This window comes from Nesoenas mayeri (genome assembly GCF_963082525.1).
Source record: "Nesoenas mayeri genome assembly, chromosome: 3".
Classification (NCBI taxonomy): domain Eukaryota; kingdom Metazoa; phylum Chordata; class Aves; order Columbiformes; family Columbidae; genus Nesoenas; species Nesoenas mayeri.
This window is the reverse complement of record NC_137544.1, coordinates 27,404,542-27,424,088: the sequence shown is the minus strand read 5'-3', so window position 1 is coordinate 27,424,088 and position 19,547 is coordinate 27,404,542. Positions and strand designations below refer to the sequence as shown.

At 38.0% G+C, this 19,547-nt stretch overlaps 1 protein-coding gene across 1 annotated transcript in view; it reads left to right on the top strand.

The window, feature by feature from the left end:
• The window catches only part of KHDRBS2 (KH RNA binding domain containing, signal transduction associated 2), a gene marked incomplete at both ends in the record, with an annotated part of 323,724 nt that overhangs the window by 154,126 nt on the left and 150,051 nt on the right, over positions 1 to 19,547 (top strand). Inside the window, one exon of the mRNA XM_080343013.1 lies at positions 15,252 to 15,398. Coding sequence (XP_080199139.1) covers positions 15,252 to 15,398 — 147 coding nt within the window. The remainder of the gene's footprint in view (positions 1 to 15,251; positions 15,399 to 19,547) is intronic.

Here is a 19,547-nt window from a genome sequence, read left to right as displayed (position 1 = left end):
AAGCTTCGTGTACTGGCAAACGTGATGATTTGTTTCATCTTGGACATTGTTTCTGCAGTGACTCTTTGTGCTCTAGCCTTGAGGTAAATGATGCTCAAAACCATGCTTTCATTTTTTTGGACAGTATTTGTAGTTTATAGTAATGTTTTGTGTATTGGGAGGGGAAGCTACAAGACAAAGGAAAATCCTTCATTTTAAAGATGAATGCATAGCAGTTTATAGCAATACATCCCCTAAGTCCTGTATGTTCACAAACAGAAATAAAACCAATCCATCCCCTCACATCAACATGTACTCTCCAGGCTTCCTTTGGCTCTGCAGAACCTGAGCTGTTGAGCTTGTGCTGGAGTGGCTGGTTCTGGCAGACAGCCTGTCCCCCTCTTCCCTTCAACCTGTGGAAGTGTTGCCAACTCAGCATCAATTTTTTAGATTATTTTTTTTCAGAAATACGTTTTGCAATAGCATGCAATATATTGTGTAGCAATCGCGATAACATCATCTGGCTCTACATTCATTTAATAAAATATGCACTGTATAGCTACAGTTTCTTGACCTCTTAAATCTTTCCAAATTGTTACTACTAGTGTGGCTTCATAAGGTGAGAAGGAAGCACACTGGGCCTCCTCAAAGTTACAGGTATTTCAATCACATGTGGCTGATGTAGGGAAAAGGACTCTTTCTGAAGTTTGCAGGTAAAGCAACTGCATTCCTACAGCTGTAAACATCTGTCCAGCCACTGATCTCTTGATAGCTGCATAATCTGAAAAAAATAGCCTTTTCTGTTTTCTATGCAAAGGAAAGCTGGGGGGACCTCAGTTAGGAAAGTCCATTTTATTAACTTCTTCTTCCTACACATTATCTGGAGTTGTGTATCATCCTGTGTGATAGAAGGTGCTAGCAACATTTAGTCAAACATATTCGCACTGTAGGAATGAAAGAAGAGCAATTCCTAACCACAGAACTAAGCACAAAGCCAACAGCTTTGGGGCTTTAATTCAGCTGACAGTATGAAGCTGTCATTCAGATAGTCCAGGATCATTGCTGCATTATGGGCAGATGGTTGGTTACGTTTATTTTCCATATTATCTACCTAAAAGTGATATAGAATTTCTCTTCCTGCACAGCAGGCTGCCACGGTTGCTGATCTGAATTTCCACAGACACAGAAGATTCACATCTCCTGTCTCTGTGGCGAACATGACAGTTCCTCTCATTTGTCACCCTCCACGTGTCTGAGGAAACAGTGGCAGAAAGATTGAAAACCAGCATGAGCGGGGATGAAAGCGGTTGTGAGAAGTGGACACTCAGGGACCCTGTGTCCCCAGGGCAGATGCTCTGTCACCCTTTGTGCCTTTTTCTCCGGGTATGTACCGGCCTTGCTGCCTGTGTGGCAGCAGCAGCGGGGGCAGGCAGAAGCGGGCACTGGGGGATGCAGTCTGCCAAAACTGAAGCAGCGAGAAATGGTTGAGGAGAGTTCTTTGCCGCTGAACATTTCTAGCATAGAAACAGCCCATGGCAGAAGGGGATTCAGGGAGCTGCTGTGACATAGACTGCTAATAGCAACATTTAAGAAAAAAAGAAAAAGAAAAAAAAAGAAAAAAAAAGCCATTTCCCTACAAATGAAGGAAGGCAGGTGTTTTTCCCTCCTGTTAGTCACGTTACACGTGTGCCTCTGGGTGGTGGAGTGTTCTCTGCAAGGGGTATGGAGAATACACACCTGCAGGCTGGTGCTGGAGGAGGCACAACCCCAGGGACAGGTAGCAAGGACCCGGGGAGGGACAGTGCCAAAGCTGGAGACAGGTGACCCACGGGGACCGCAGTCCCCTGCCCCAGTCATGGACAGGGTCAAGGAACACTGTTAATGGAAAGGATGGCATGTTCTGGTTCCCGGAGAGGCCTCTCAAGTGCCTTCTCCAGACAGCTCAGTGCGTCTCAAGTCCTTGCAGTAATCTATTACTATATGTATTATATCTATCACATAATAATATATCTGTACTTTTTAAATATATACATATGTATATATAAAAATATATAAAAATGTAATACAATTTATGTGTAATATTTATATATAATAATAATATAATATATAATATTATATAGTATATTTTATATATACTATATCACATATATATATCGTGTGTATATATACTCTATATATTATTAGAATTTATACTATATATTATTATATGATGGCCACTGTGCTCTTATTGAGATTGGAGAGGGGCAGAACCTGTCCTTGTGTGATGGATTTACTGGCCGTGAAAGTACATAACGGGTAAACCACAGCTGAGAGAGGTTTCGTTAATCAGCTGGTGTTGCACAGCAGCGTTCCCACAGGTCCCAGGAGAAAGGTCAAAGCTTGAACACCACATGGCTTTTTCTGCTGGGAAACTCCGTCACTGTCAAACCCCTCTGTAATGTACGTAAAATGAAAATAAAACAAGTGGGGTTTCTCATAATTACATATATAATTCCTCTTAAAGCATACTAGTATCTGTTCTTGATTATACAACCGCCAACTGTTTCTGAGTGGAATAAAAATTACACCACGCAGCAGGAAAAATAGGTTTGAAGCTAGTAGCAGTAACATCTCAAACAGCACTTACCTAATTGCTTAGTTGTCCACTTCCTTGTTTGCTGTCCGTGGCATCAAGAGTGGAACGTGTAGGTTACTTGCAAAATAGTGCAATTTTCATCCAGCTTGGTCAATAAAAACAGGTAACACTTTAATATGTGTTTGAAGGAGAAAATTGGTATATACACTATTTCAGATTCATGCTGGTTCAGTTGCCTTTTACCAGATTAGTTAAAATGATTTAGCCGGTTTCAAAAGTGATGCCTAGCAGTATTTAAATTTGTCTAGCATGACTCCAGTACCTTTTTTTTTCCTTTTTTTCTTATGCTACTTATTTTATATATAATAAACCAACTGATACTGGGCCTGATTTTCACGTTTTTAGAGTTGCCAGTTGTACTTTGATTACTTCTTTATTAAGATGATTTTGGCAGATCCAAAAAGATATTTATATCCTTAAATTGATGTATTCACCTAAAGTCTCAAATCACCTTGAACACCAACCTCAACTTGAGATAAATCACGCTGAGAAAGTGTCTGTTTTACCTATGTAGTGCTCCGCATGACTAGTTTAGGCTCAAATATCTATATTTTGGACCTTAATTTAAAGTAAATGAATCCTATGCAGGGAACGGTTCATCTGTCCTCTAACTATCTTTTCAGACCTTTATCTCAGATCTGGCATGTCAGCAAATACGTGGAGTTGAACACAGCCTGGGGAGTTCAATTATGTCCTCAAAGAAATTGAGGTGTTTGCTCTTTGCACACTTTCAATGAAAACCAAAAATTCAGATGTTAACTGTAGCACAAGGAGCCTTTTAGGAGCCGAAGCTCTGCTGAGTTTTTGTGATGCACATATTCCTGATTTAGGATTTATTTTTTATTTTACTCTCTTTTCAATTTAGGAGGAAAGGGAAGGGGAGAAAGGAAATGTGTTTTCTTCAGCATTTAAAATCAGTCAGAACATTTTAGGATGCTCATACAACAATAAAAATGCCCTCATCTTTTGTCTCAAAGCTACGGATAAATTGTGCCATAAACAGGGCTGCTGTTCCATTTTATTTTACGTTCATTTGTGCTGGTATTGAAAACGAGCAACAAGGGAGACCACAGGTGCTAAAGCACTAAAGAACTGGAAAACAAATGCAATGCTTCATTTTCTGCCAGAGGCAGGTTACAATGTTTCCTGGGAAAAAGCTTTTAACAGAAGGAAATTTTGTGATAAACTGATGGTGGCATTAAACAGAATTTACTATAATTGATTAATGTAATCTGCATATTTTGTGATTATCTGAGATATGGCTACCGTGTAACGAAAATTTTGCAACACTCAAAGCCTGTGAACAAGGTTATGTCTTCTTGCATAAATCTGAGAGCATAAAGGGGGCTGGAGGAGTGCTTTAAATTGCCAAGGATGATCTGGACGATAAAATTTAAGTGCAAAATGAATATTAATTTTTAGTGCAGTAAAATTAGCCGACTCTGAAGATTGCTGATACTTAACCTTTTCTGGAGTACGGTGATCTGCTTTAAACTGAATTTTTAAATTATTTTACTCTTGCAATTTTACATTTGTTTGGCGTGTTTGTGATAACTCGTTCTGGTTTGAACACCATCAGGAGGTTCTGGGGAGAGGAGCAGGAGCATGCTGTGAGTTTTTAGAGGAAATGCTCTCTCTGCTTTTAGTCCTTAACGTCTTGGCCAGGCCAGTTGGGTACCAGTGACCCTTCAGCCAGAGGTAAGCTCTTCTGAGGTGAATGCAGACCTGGTGTTTCCTGTGGGGCACTACAAAGAACAACATGAAATTTTGAACATTATACTTCCCGGAGGAAAGTCCTTGCCTTCCTCCAGGTTTCTTTCTTTGTGATGCTGCGATTTTGTGTACCTCGCCAAAGGGGTAAGTGTGCCTTCCAGTGAGGATACATCTTTGTTTTTCTTGGGTAAATAATTTATTGTAGAAATTCACAGTGAGGAACACTGGAGTTTCTGTTGGACTCACAGACTAAGCTACCCCAACCAAAAGCTGCCATCATCCCTTCTGACCCCCCCAGCCAAGTTATCTTAAGATAAACTTGTTGGAACACATTTTGACTTCCTTTACTTTTGCTTTAGGAATGGTAGCTTCTTAAGTCTCTCTCTTGTGGTTCAGAGTTCAGGTCAGGTCTAGACTGCACAGTCAAGGAGCTGGATGTTACCTGAATTGTCCATGGTCTGAGTACTCTGCGCATTTCATGAAAATGAGCCTTCTAGTAAATTGCTATTAGAATTGCTATAATCACTATTCATTAAAAAATTCAGGGTTTTTAGTCAGGCTCATTTACAGCTTATATTGGACTAATATCCTTAGAGTTTTCCATTATGAGAAGATTAGAAAATGTGTTCTTCCATCTTTGCAGAGCAAATCACTATCATGGCTGAGATGACCAAGAAACTATTTGCAAGCAATTTTATTTGCATTCAGTAAATCTGTCAGAGATAAAATCATGATATATGCAGTGTTTCTGTAACATACTCATCTATTAACTACTTCTGACACGTTTGTAAGAAATCGTCCAAGAACTTGCACTCTCAGTAAAATTTGTCTAAATGAATGTGGTGTGAGTAGTTAGGTTTTCTGGATAGAGGAAAAAAATAATTTTGTCACTGAAATGCATGTTCTTTTCTTTCTCATTATGCAAAACCTGATCTTACAAGGAAAGGAAAAGTAAGTGCAAACTCCAAAGACATGTGTGACTGTCACTTATGAGACAAAAAATCAAATCTGTGAGATGTTAAAATTCTAGCTCAGAAAAAGGATATGTTTGTGAAAAAGTGGAACACACTGGTGGTTTTCAGGTATTTGATTTTTCTGTTATTTCAAATACTTTTTCAGAAGATAATAGTGCATTTTTTAAGTAATTTCAGATATTGAAACATTTTAGTCTGTGTAAATGCCATTAGAGCTACAGTGTTTGCCAATTATTTATGAGCTTCCTTTCCCTTTTTCGTTCCCCAGGGTCCAATTTGCCTCCACTAGTGTGGCTTCCCTCACCAATGTGGTTTCCGCATCACTGCATGAGAATCAAAGGGATAGAAATAATTCTATATTTGGTGGTAGGATCCTCAAATCCATTAGCTGCTTTCGTTTGCAATGTTGTGGTTAATCAAGGGACAGCCTTTAGGAAATAATTATTGGCAATCAGGCCAGTTGCAAGAAAATTAACTTTTAAGTACAGCTTATCAGCCAGGTCTTCAAACTGCTGGAATCCATACCATCCTCATTCCCCCGCCTAGGCCAGTATGCTCCATGAGGGAGCACTTATCCCAAGTGCTGAAGGAAGGACCTTTCCCGCATCATGGGTACCATTGCATTTCAGGGTACAAATCATTAACATGGAAACCTGCTCAATGGTGGAGACTCGCTAGAAAAAGCAATGAGGAGTTAAATGGGATGATCAAATCTAGCTTTTAAACTTCCAGTTGAACTGCAAAGGGTTGGAGACACAACATCGTGATCCTTCAAGAAGTCTCCTTGCATGGGAGAGGCAGCCACCCCAGGGGGCCAGGGGGTTAAGGCACCAGTTGCTTCTTCATGTGTCTTGCAGCAATTGTGATTCCTGACTTTGCAGCTGAAAGTAGCTGTAGATCTCTCTCTTCTGCACTCTCTCAGCTCTGATTATAATGAGCAATCAGAGCAGCTGAAGTGTTGCCTGGCTTTCTAGATGAAGCACTACATTGAACTCATTTGAATACTAAGTAGTAGCAGGATCTTTTAAACAAAATATGCGGCCTAAGGAGAAACACTATTAGATGTGAGTTCCATATTTAACACATGACTGCCTTAAGGGTACATGTCTATGTTATACATGTTGTTTATAAAAAAGATGCACCTAACACTTCAGCAAGCAATTACAAATATCACAGGATAAAAACACATCAGATTTTGCTGTTGTTTTATTCTGTATGCATATAACATGTAATGCCCTGCTAGATGTTGCCTGAATGTGAGCCAGCAGTGTGCCCAGGTGGCCAAAAAGGCCAACAGCATCCTGGCTTCTATCAGAAACAGTGTGGCCAGCAGGACCAGGGAATTGATTGTCCCCCTGTACCTGGTGCTGGTGAGGCTGCACCTTGAATCCTGTGTTCAGTTCTGGACCCGTCACTGCCAGAAAGACGCTGATGTGCTGGAGAGAGTTCAGAGAAGGGCAACTAAGCTGGTGAGGGGCCTGGAGCACAAGTATTGTGATGAGTGGCTGAGGGAACTGGGGCTGTTTAGCCTAGAGAAAAGGAGGCTGAGGGGACACCTTCTTGCTCTCTACAACTACCTGAAAGGAGGTTGTAGCATGAAAGGTGTTGGTCTCTTCTCCCAAGCAACAAGTGATAGGACGAGAGGAAATGGCCTCAAGTTGCACCAGGGGACGTTTAGATTGGATGTTTGGGAAAAAAAAAAAATAATGGAAAGCATTGTGAGATTGAGTCACCATCCCTGGAGGTGTTTAAAAGACACGTAGATGTGGTGCTTAGGGACATGGTTTAGTGTTGGACTTGGCAGTGTTGAGTTAACTGTTGGACTCGAAGATCTTAAGGGCCTTTTCCAATCTAGATATTTCTATGATTCTGTGCATTCACAGTTCCTAGTGAAAGAGAATAACATAAGAACTGGCTTGGTCTGCAACTCCTGCAAGTTGTAGGACTAAAAGCTTGGGTAAGAACACAAGAACTAGTGGAAGTTGAGAGGCCTTCCAATAGTTAGTTGTTTAAGGACATCATGAACTGCAGGAACAACAAGATTGCCAAGATATTCGCATTCAGCTTCTCATATGGAAATCTTCCCTTACTCATAATCATCCTTTCATCTCTATCTTTTTTGGTTCTAATACTTTTTAAAATTGGGGCACGAGAATGGTCTTCAGTATTGAGAGTGGGGGAATAGTACAGGTTTTGCAGTGGCTTAATTGTGTTTGATGTTTCATTTTCTTCCTTTCTTTAAAATACCTAATAGTGGATGTCCTTCTAATTGCTGTTGGACACTAAACGAATTCTTTCTGCAGAATGGAATGTAAAGCCTCCAAGATCTCACTCCTGAAATGACATTATCTAGAGCCTTTCATAGTACACACAGATAGAGCTGGTTTTTATCACTGGAGAATTTTTATTACTGTTCAACTCATTTTCTAGATAACTTATGAATAGTTTAACAGAATATGCCCCCAAATTGTTCTTGTAGGATTTATCTAGCAACTTACCTAAAATGAACACCTGTTTCCTAACTTTTGTAACGTGTAACTTGATGAGCGCTCCAACTGCTACCTCATTAAGGGAAAGGGCAGCAGTACCACACTTTTATTCAGTACACTTGTGTACAGAACTTTTATCTTATTTAGTCCCTCACTACTTTATGAATCCCAGAGAAACTTAAACTTTCAATGAGTATCAGGTCTCCCTCACTGTACTGTGGCACTGCTGGTCAGACACTTCTGTGCCTGAGGAGTATTACTGTGCACAAGGCTGGCTTCTATAGGTTTCAGGGCTAGGAAGCTATTGAACACGAATATATATGGCCACAACCTGGTGCTTAGGGTCAAAGTCATACCTAAATCCTGGGCATTAAGTTATTTTGCAGCTGCAAGCTAAGTGTGTAGATTATGCAGTTAGATCAAGGAAGGCTTGGAAATCTCTTTATGTAGGCACCTACAATAGCAATTAGGCACTGAAATAATGCCTACATGCTTCAGTGGATTTATTCTCTAGGCTGGTATTTGGAAAGGCATCCTTCATCAAATGGATGGTTAAGTAAGTAGTTACCTTTAAGTGTGTACTTAGAGATTTTGTCATGAAATTGGGTTTAAATATACAAATAAATTAATTCCCAAAGTGAAACTTCAGTTTCCTTCATAGTCAAAGGTAAGTGCACACATTAGCCCTCTGCTGGTTCACTCTTTGGAAACGTAAGTTTTTCCTTCTGCTTATGTGTAAAATAGCTTAGATATGGATTTTTCCTTCCAGAATTTTCCCTATGATAGAAATATTCTTTCTAATATTTCCCACACCCTCAAAAGGGCTTGGCTCTTTCAGGCATGCTCTGGTCTGCCCCCAGCTCCCTTTGAGCTTCTGCACTTCTAGCACCAGTTGCCTAATGGTTGGCTTCTTCTTGCCTCTGTTGGTTCAGCTTTTGCCTAGATTTGTAGTATGTTTGTAACTGACAGATAGTGATAGGTAGTCATTATTCTGTACAGAGGGTGCTGCTATTCCCCTAGAACAAAACTGCAGCATAGGGGAGCACAGGGGTGGGATGGAAGTGGAGACCTTGAAAGCAGGGGCACGGGATGATAAGGAAGGCTCTGGGGCTGTAAACAAGGAGTTGACATCAGGGTCAGTTACTGACCATAAATGGGCATGGGTTAAAATCACTTTATGATTAACAAAGAGAACAAAGAAAATGTGTACAGCACATGTAAAATTTAGCATATATAGTGAATTTGGATTGAAAATTATGTTGCAGAATGGTGGTAAAAGAGCAGTTTATATAGCATGTTTACAACCTAAAAAATACCCCAAGTGCTTCCTGGAGAGAGAAGGAAGAAACTATCACCATCAGTATTGTATATCTTGTAGCAAAGGACTCAAGATAATTCCAGCTCACAGCCCGCCCCAACCAGATGAAGCCATTAACCTTAGGACCCCACAGGACAGTGCAAGGGTGAACATAACACCAGGGAAAGCTCAGAGACTAGAAAGCCTGTGTATATGTCATTTTACCTGCATGTAATTTGAGCTGCAGTTGTTATTATGGAACTAGACCACTAATGATTCTTTGACTAGACGTTTACAATTATATTAAGAAAAAAAAATAGTACACTTCATATACGGTATATTTTTTGCCCATAGTAAGAGTATAAGAGCTTGGTGGGAGTTCAAACAGCCTACTTTGTAACTTGGATGCAACAAATTGGTAATTAGCCTCTCCTAAATAAAAACATGACATTTTGTACTCTCATTAATTAAGTCAGTCTTCTTGCTAATTCCAAATGCACCCTGAATGCAGTGTTCCCTGGTTGTGATCGTAAGTTTAAGGATGAAGATAATATTCTTAGGAAGCATCAGGTAATCAGGTAATTGTGCTTTTCTTAAGGTTCTTTAATTTCCTGCATGAGCTTTACAAACTTTTTATTGAAATTATTTGTTTATATTTATTGAACATCTTTGGCTTGTTTAGTTCTAGCAGCAGTTGTCTAATGACCAGATGATTCTTGCCTATGATGTTTTATCTTTTGCTTAGATTTGTTCAAGTGTAGGAACATTTGTAGGTTTAGCAACTCTGTCTCTGCACTATCAGCTTTCTGGCAGATAATTATATATAGATCACTAGTTATTGATCACAGTAGTCACTGGTTGTAACCTCAGGTTTGGCACATACCACTTTCATGTGCTACCTTTTTTCCTAAACATTTATTTCTTTTCACAAAATTTGTATTTTTGTCCATCTAACATTCATCCTGGGCATTCAGGCTCTTTCAATAGTGATGCAGTGGTTGTGTTGTCATCACATTTTTCTACTAATTCGTCTTTGTCTTCCTTCTCACCTGTCTAAACAAAAATATGACCTAGGTATAGCTTTGTACCTCTTTGCCTTTAAGATGGTGTTGTGTTTCATTATGAAAAACATTAGGAAATTAGGAACCCTTGAATTGAAGGGTCTGTTTGCCAAAGGCAGTACTGAACGTACACAATTCTCTTCTTCATTTCACCAAAGTAACTGCAAGAATTTTGATGATGCATCAAGTATAGAAAAATAATTGTTGTCATCTGTATCTCCAAAAATTTCATCTGTTGTAAGCAACATTATGTTTACATGCTTCTTTTGCATTATGGGATCTCTGTAGCTGACTGCGGGTGTTTTAAAGAGAGCAGAGTACACCCAGTGTCTTAGCTCTGCTGTGTGAACTCTTCTCATGTACTCATCGTCTTCATCTTCTTTATTCTTCCTGAAGTGAGAATAACTTCTCTACAAACAGGAGTCAAGGGATGGCTAAGCTCTTTTAGCTTTGCTCTGCCCCATTCCTTCTCATCCATTCTGCAGTTGTTCCATGGTTGTTTTTGTTCTCTCTTTCTCCTTTAACACTATTTGTTCCTGGGACCTAGGACCTGAAAAGTTTCTAACCCCCAATCCAGGTACCACTGAGAAATTATGTCTTCTGATTTAATTGTTACCATATAGTTCACTTGTTACTTTTACTATAATCAGTGTTTCAGACAGCACCTTGGTTTTTGCATTTATGTCCAGAATAAAAATTAATAGGTTTGCATTTGTCAAGCTGCAGGCTCATTAATTTTCTTCTGTAGCATTGTCCACTGATCTTATGAATAATGCCTCTGTAGGAACAACATTCTGATTATCACCTTTGTCTTGTCTCTGTGCTATGTTTCTGTTTGCAAATTCTTGAAAGATATATAATCCACTGCAATTCTCATATTGTTCTTCAAATACCCATTTATTTTCGTAGCTGTATTTGTTACATTATAGGAAGTTCCATGTGCTGCATTGGTGAAATTTATCTCACCAATTCTTTATGAAGGTTTCTTTTTTATTATTCTTGGATATTCTGTTATTTCAGTTTTATGAGGACATTTTTTATTCATCAATCTGGATCATGTTTTGTGTTTTGGTTTGGTTTAGGTTTTTTTTCTGCCATGTAAACTCCATTTGTTCCTTCAGGTTCCTTCCAGTAATTTTATTCAAGCATTTTGCTCAGGGTTCTGGCCAGAAATCAGTTCTCTGCCAGAACACATCCTTTTAAAATCGTAAGGCTGCTTTCTCATCCAGAGATAATTCATAATTTTTCTTGTCCTATATGTTCTTATCGCTCACACACTTCACTTTTGCAGAAGTCAGTGCTCCCCAGGTTTCTGCTATAGACTTTATAATTCTTTTTCCCTGCTATGGTCAACTGTAAATTATAAACCACAGCAGGTGTTTCAAAATATCTGTTATCTTTTATGAGAGAGTGGGTTACAGAGCTGTGCATCAGGTTAAGGGCAGGTGGACTTCGGCACCGTGTGACAGACACACTGTGAAGCAGCAGATGAGGCTGAAGGAAGCCTGAAGCACAGAGTATGAGGGGAGCTGGGTTTAGATATAGAGAATAGTACCATCAGTTTTTAGAGATGGAAGGAATTGGCATGCAGAAGGGAGTGTAAGAGGATCAGGATGAGGGGACTGTTGTTTCTGGAGGGTGGTGTGTGTGTTTCCTCTGCTGTGCTCAACCCACAGTGGAGTTAATCATCATAGAGTAAAGAAGGGCCATGTTATTTACCTGAGGATCAGTACTAAGAGTGATTGCCATCATTGAACCAGGAGCCCAGGGAATCTATTCCCTTCATTTGTAAAACAGAACTGATCAGGTCCCAGGTTTTTTGTTTTGTTTTGTTTGTTTTCCTAAGATCCAATGCCTAAGACAACAGCATTTTGCTTGTTTTCAGGGTGGTTCTCTACAGTGAATCCATCAGGCTTTCAATGTAACATTGTCTTTCACTGCAATTCAGTTCATGTCTATGTTGAGTAGGCTTGAGCAGTTACAATGGTAGAACACAAAAAGCTCTGAGAATCCGACAAAAGTTACAGACAGCACTGTGGGGAATAGCTGGACCTCACAGGTGGTCAAGGCAGAATTATATGAGAAACATCTGAAGTTCACAGGTATTAATAATTGGACTGGTGCATTAGAGACTTTTAGGGGTGCAGAGTCTTGCAAGGCCGACAGCACCCAGATAGCCTTATAAATAACACCATATAAGATAGATTTATTATTATCATCTCCCTCATTTTGCCTTCATGTAACTGATGCTAGAAAGTCTCATAATCAGTACTTACCAGTACTACATGGAGTGTTTATCCATTAGTGTTTTAGTTTGAATGAGAAGCTGAGTTTGGAGGAGAGCCTCCTGTAATCCTAAATATAAGTAGTGTGGATGCTCTGACCAGCAACAGGACAAGGGGTAATGGTTTTAAACTGAAGGAGGCAAGATTGAGGCTAGACATCGGGAATAATTTTTTTACGAGGGTGGCAAAACACTAGCCCAGGTTGCCCAGAGAGGTGGTAGATGCCCCATCCCTGTTAACATCCAAGGCCAGGCTGGACGGGGCTCTGAGCAACCTGATCTAGTTGAAGATGTCCCTGCTCATGGCAGGAAAGTTGAACTAGATGACCTTTAAAGGTCCAACCCAAGCTGTTCTATGATTCTACGATGGCGTTGTCCAACTTCACATGCTCCCAGGAGAGCCTGTTCATTGGTATTGTGCTTGGAAAGCTATATTACCTGCTGGTAGGTGTAACCTTCCATTTTGGTGAGTGTTGCCTCAACAATGTGATTTATGTTTGTTGTTTTGCTTGTTAAATGCTTGATATCTGACGTTACATTACATTAAATGTAAGGCTACATTCAGTCCTAAAATATTCAGTCATGTTCACTAGCTTCAGGAAGCAAAGCTTGGTGCAGTGCTCGTGTGGTCTATGAATTCTTACTCCTATGTATTTTTCCTGAAGTGATTTAAATTTCTATCAGTACACACACTTGCAATAAAAGAAGCATTTTTCTGACTCTTTACCCTGTTGTGGGAAGAGGTACTGTGTGAAAATTCAGTCTTTTACCCCATGCGTTTCACAAGAAAAAGTATCATTAGATATCCTTAGGAAAAAATGTTGAGGATCTCATGGCCCTAGCCTGCTTTTTCTAATAGCTATAGAAATTACTGCTGAGTACTGACAGAAAGGATGTGCTGAACCTGGGAAGAAGGTTATTAAATGATGTGTTTTCAGAACTCCTGAGTTTGTCGAGAAAATAAAAGAGAAATAACGTTACCATTGTTACTATACAAGCACATACCTAATTTACTGTAAGACAGGTCTGTGTTAAATCATGTTACTGATGTCTTAGCTGTGCAAAATCCTCACCAAAATAATGAGCAAAACATTATGTTTTACTTTTTCTACATTTGAAAATAAAGGTCCAGTTTTTTACAAAGTTTGTTGTTAGTCTTCTCCAGACAGACAACTTTTGGGGCTTTCTGGTGTTTTCCCTAAGAATCTTTAAAAAGCAATATGAAATAAACTTTCAGTAATTACTAGGATGTTTCTTTATAACTATTAAAACTTAATTCTGGTGAAATATTTTATGCCAATTTAATCCAGAAGCTGTAATGACATGTGGATTTGGGATTTTGGGTTTGTTTGGCTGGTTGGTCGGCTGGTTTTTGTTTGTTTGTTTGTTTATTTCCTCCTGAAAAGTACTGTAACATCTCATGATAAACTGTTATATTATGCACTGTTTTTTATGGACATTTCAATGAGATTTCAGCAATAAGCTAAAATGCCAAAGATGTTTTAACTGTAAAGATAAAAATATTCTACCATCTGTGCTGCTTAAGTTTTAGTTTTTAGTTGAAAACAATCGTGTCAATTTTCAACTGTTTAAAATCAAATAATGAATCACATTTACTGAGTTATGTTTTTATCAGCATCTGCAAAACTTTGAGTTATCATGGAGTCTGATCTAGGGCTCTGGAGCCAAAGAATGTACTATTGTGTATTCTGCAAGAGATCAGAAAGTTCGTGGTGCTAGACCTAGATAAAATTCTAGATAAAAAGAGCTGAATGTGTATTGTTTGAAGCATAGCATCATGCAAATATTTTTGGTGCCAAGCAATGGTGTAAGTTAAGCAAGGCTAAAATAAGTGAACACAGAATTAAATACGCTAACTAAATGAAAATTGTAATCTATTGTTACCATTTTTATGTCTTAAATCTCTTATGTTCATAAAGTATTGCTTTAGTATTTACTAAAAAAAAGATATAACTTTTACCCAATTTTAGACAAATTAGTTTACTGCTTTTTCTGTATGTTTTCAATCTATAAAATGTGGATATACATACATATTTTCTTGAAAATCATATTTCTCAAAATATTTTTGAAGACTGAGATTCCAACTCATCATTCCTTCAGCATTACTTATTGCTATCTTGTGCAGTAATGACATACATTTTTCATCATGTTGTCATAGCCAATGCCATTAACATCATCACTATCTTATATCTTCGCTTTTTATGCAGAGTTAGCTACTATGAATGTGTGTTACAATTTACATTCACTGTCTCAAAGCCTTATATAAGAAAGTGGATTGATGTTTCAGAACATTAACTAACATAAAGTAGGATTATTAGGCTTATTTTATAGCTGGAAAACTGGGACCCAAAGATTGGAAAGATAAATCTAAAATATACAGCGTGCAGATATTCATTAAATAGCTTAAAGATTTTAATAAACAATAGCATTTGTTAAAGTTCTCTAAAATGGTTAAATGGATCTATATTTTATTTTTTTGTGAATAGCTAAGATTCAGACTGATTAATACAGCTTTTCCATTATGGATTTAATATTTCAGGACACGCTTCTAAAGCATTTAGCATTTTTTCAGTGTGCTGATTAAAATCTGTTGTAGATGATAATTACGCTGGTTTTATCATTCAGACACTCAAAATTGATTTTTAAATCTTTAAGTGGCTTGTACTAGACTTTCATTTCTCAAAGGGTTTAGGAGTCTGCTTATATTATGTCCTTTTGTCACGTTCTCTGTAAATGCTAAATAAATGCAAAATTAGTAGATTCCAAGTTCTAAAAAGAACCCCACCCTTTTTTCACAGGAGGAAGAACTAAGGAAAAGTGGAGAAGCCAAATACGCGCACTTGAGTGATGAGCTTCATGTATTAATTGAAGTGTTTGCTCCACCTGGGGAGGCATATTCTCGCATGAGTCATGCCTTGGAAGAAATAAAAAAATTCCTTGTTCCCGTAAGTAACTTACAGCATTCTTCTGCGACTGGTTATGATTTTGCTGCATGGAATTTGTGCCTTCTTTAAGCACCTTTAGCTCAAGGAAAGGACAAAAAAAAGTCCTGCTGAACATTCATATTTCATTCTTTCATCTTGGGAGGATTCCAAATAGGCCATTAATTGTCACAGTTGATCCCCTGACATACTTTCTAGATTTCATTTCTAGCTTTCCCATTTGTCATTATTTTTGCTTTCCTTTCTTGTTTTTTTGAAGAGAAAGGTGGATTACTTCTTTTTTTTTTCTGGTTTCAGAAATTCATCATTAGTATGTGAGTACACTTTCAAGATTTTTGAATATTTAGTCTATAAAAACAATTTTCTACATAAGTAGGGAGTTATCTAAATGTCTTGCTAATGAGGTTAATGAATTTCTTGTGGAACAAAGAGCCTGAGCAAAACATTCCTCAGATGTTTCTGCTCAGCCAGCCAGTCATGACTCACACCACAAATTAACAATCCTCAGTCAGTTAGGAGAGCACAGAAGCATATGCTAAAGCTGGGAACATTTGCGGTTTGATTTACATTAAATATATCACTTTCAGATCATATTTGCCTTTTTGTCTATTGATTTTCCATCAAATTATTGGAAATTGATTTTCTTCACCTTTATACTATATTCCATTATATTTCCATGCTTAAAATTTTCCCTAGAATTTAAGCTTATGCATACTAAATACAAAGTAAAGGTTGTTTTGTGTAGTAGTAGAATTACATGAATTATCATCTGAGGTCTATGCTGAGATTATTTAAAACTCCAAAAATGTTCAGGACTTGCATTCCTTAAAAAAAAATATTATGGGAGCTTGTTAATATTTGTGATAAAAAAATGAGGTACAATAACTGTCCATATCTCTCAGCAATAATGGAAAGTGTCGATGAATGCCTTTTTGTTACAAGTAATACAAAGCCAAGATAAGAGATATTCAGATGAGGCACACGTATATTTGCATAGCAGAACTTAAACATTTTATTTCTTTGGGTCTTCTTGGAAGGAAGGAGAATACATTACATGTACAGTATTTAAGTACAATATTTAAAATGCTCAAATTTTTTGGAACAACTAGACGTCTTTTTAAGAATACAAAATGAGTAACTTTAAATTATTAAAAATAAACAGGTGGATATTTGTTTTCAGTAATAAAGTTTATTGGCACCAAATGAGTGTCATTAAATAAGCTACTTTTTAAACAAGTTGACGGTATCTTTCTGATTCTCTCTTTTCATCACCTATTATACTTCCAATTTGGGAACACAGATAACAAAATACTGTTTTAAATTCTGGGAAAGAACTGTGAGACAAGAAGGCATTTTTTTCTATGATTTTGGACTCTGTGTTGAACATACGATATGGGGGACAAATTAGGTCAGTGTCATAATGCTGGCAGCATAACATGGAATGACATTTTGGCTGCAAGTTATTGGTGAGGATCTGCCAAGCTGTAACACTGAATGAAAAATTATAATTAAGTTCTAGGTTCCCGAAAAATCAGGAGTGCTATAGCTAAAAGTGGTAACAGGGCCAACTACAAAGCTTGCCAGTATCTGTCCTTTGGATAACCCTATTTACAGTTGTTCATGACTTGGCCAAACTTGGATTTGTTTCTGTAAAAGGTTCCTGTTCAAAGTTGGCTTTGTGTGTCCTCTCCACTCTGTGAACCCCTTCCCTGTGCCTTCTACATGTTCTGCCCAGCTTGAGAAAATCTGTTCTGGGTGAATAAGGGAGAGAGCACAGTGTGTGAAGAGAGCAGCCTTAACATTTGTGGCATCATACTGTTGTAAATATTGAACATCTGCACAAGTATATATTTTGTGTGACACATTATTTATTTATAAGGATTATATGTATTTTCCAGCACAAGTGTAATACCTACACTGGATCAAATATTGCTATAAAAACAGGTTCTTTGTTACAAGATTTTGAACTTTGTTGGCAGCGGCAATAATCACTCCAAACAAGTAGCAAATGTACTTTATGATTTGTTTGTTAGTTTTATCCCCGTGCTTCATTTCAGATTTACAACAATTTACAAAGCAATTATTAACTGGCTGGTTATGACATGTGTCAAGGGGTTTACACTCAAAAAGCTTGCACTAGATAATTTCCTTTTTGTTCCGTATTTACAGCATCTCTTGAGTTTGTTTTATGATGTTTTGTTGTTTATAAGACCTAATTTATTGCAGCAGTGAATACTGGAGTTGTATGACAGGCATGAAAGCAGTAGAACCTAACAGTTTTATTTATACCAAATCAAGAATGTAATAAACTATTCAAATGAGTTTTCACATTGCTTATGAATTTTGTGAAGTTTAACTGAAATATTGCCCTCAGAAATTATACTGATTGTTTGTTTCAGTAAGATGGAAGGATGTTTTAATATTTTATGCATAAGTTTTAATGAGACTTAATTTTAAAATAAAGGCCTAGAAAATGTAATAACAGACAAAGAGAAAAATGTAGAATAGGACTGAGGAAAAAAAACCTGAACATTTATTAACTGAAGCAAAATTTTAATGAACAAATACTTTTGATTTAAATGTAGTTACTTAATTTTCACCTTTGACCTTGCCCAAGAATAGTGCCAAAATTATTACTAGTGAAGATTCCACCTCCCACGTTGGAGGTAGAAACCAACTCCTGCTCTTTATGCAGCTGTTCCAGGTGTTCACGCGTTTCAAGGCCGCAGGCAGATCGGCCTCAGGTGGTGTGTTGGGATCCCTCCAACAGGCCTTTCAGTGAATGACTGAACCCCCAGCAATTTGCCAGCTGACCAAGAAGCTTCATTTACTTCCTGGTGCTTCCATTTGGGAAATGGTTCGAGGTCTGCATGGAAGCTGCTGTCAGGGCATTGCTAACCAGGGGGACAAGATGTACTTTTGCAGCTGACCTTGCTAGTTCTTTTGTGCTTTTTAAGCAGAATTTTGGCTTTTGGGAGGGGTGTTATATGAAATTACTAGCTAGAGTTTGTACTTCATTTTCTTTTGATATTTACTCTCATTATGAACATTCGAATATAATAGAAGTATGATGGGTCAAAAGACCCACGGTTAAGTAAATGTGATTAATACCTCAGAGCTGTGAAACACAACTGCCGGCTCCACTTTTTTTTTTTTTTTTTTTCAATCTAGTAAAGATAAAAAACAAAATGTCCTCCCCCAAGTCTAGATTTTAGGGTAAAAATCAAATTTGGAGCTGATGTTAATATACTATAAGTTTTCTAACGTTGCCTAAGTACAGACAGCAGGGATGCTTAGGAGAAGGACATCTGTTTTGCAGATTGGCCTCTGTGGCCAACATAGAATCAATGAAATCCGTAGGTATCTGGCTGCCAAGTGTCTGTGACCCCAAACACCCAGGGACCTGGGTCTGGCTCTGGCTCTGAACGGGATGCTGGGTCAGTGAACTGGAGGGGAAGATGTTTAAAGTGGCCAGTGTTGGGGCAATAGATAACTCAGAAGCTTTTCAATCTCTACTGTCTTTAAAAGGTTCATAGCTAGTGAATGCTGTGAAACTTTCTTCACCGTTAATGAGCAATGAAATGCTACATCATTCTTTTCAGATACAACTATATCATTCTGATTTACCTCGACATGTACAAATATATTTTCTGGACACACTATCATTTCCATACATTAAGGGTCTATACGGTCTTTAGGAGTTCTGTGCTTCCTAACACATGCAAAATCTTTTTCTGATAACCATTTTTATCCCTGTAAGCAGAGTATTTTTATTTGACACAGTTAGCGTCCCTTGGGATGAGGAGGGAAGCAGATAGTGATAATTCATTTTATGTGCGAGTGCTCTGTAATAGAGAGCCATTATGTAGAGGGCAGGTTGCAGCTGCGGTGACACAACCACTTTAAAAAGATTGTTTACAACTGTGTGGTCAGATGATCAGAAATGAAACCAATTACCACATTGAGAGCTACTCTTGAAATTATTTGCATACATTTCCCCAGCCACTTGTATCTGCCTTAAATTGAGGCATACTGGCAACACTTAAAGGCTGGGAATAAACACATGGTCATTTAATGCAGTCTAGTTGATGGGTGATTGCTTGCAATGATCTGACTGTATACCTCAGTATTTTCTCAAGGTGTTAATCAGAT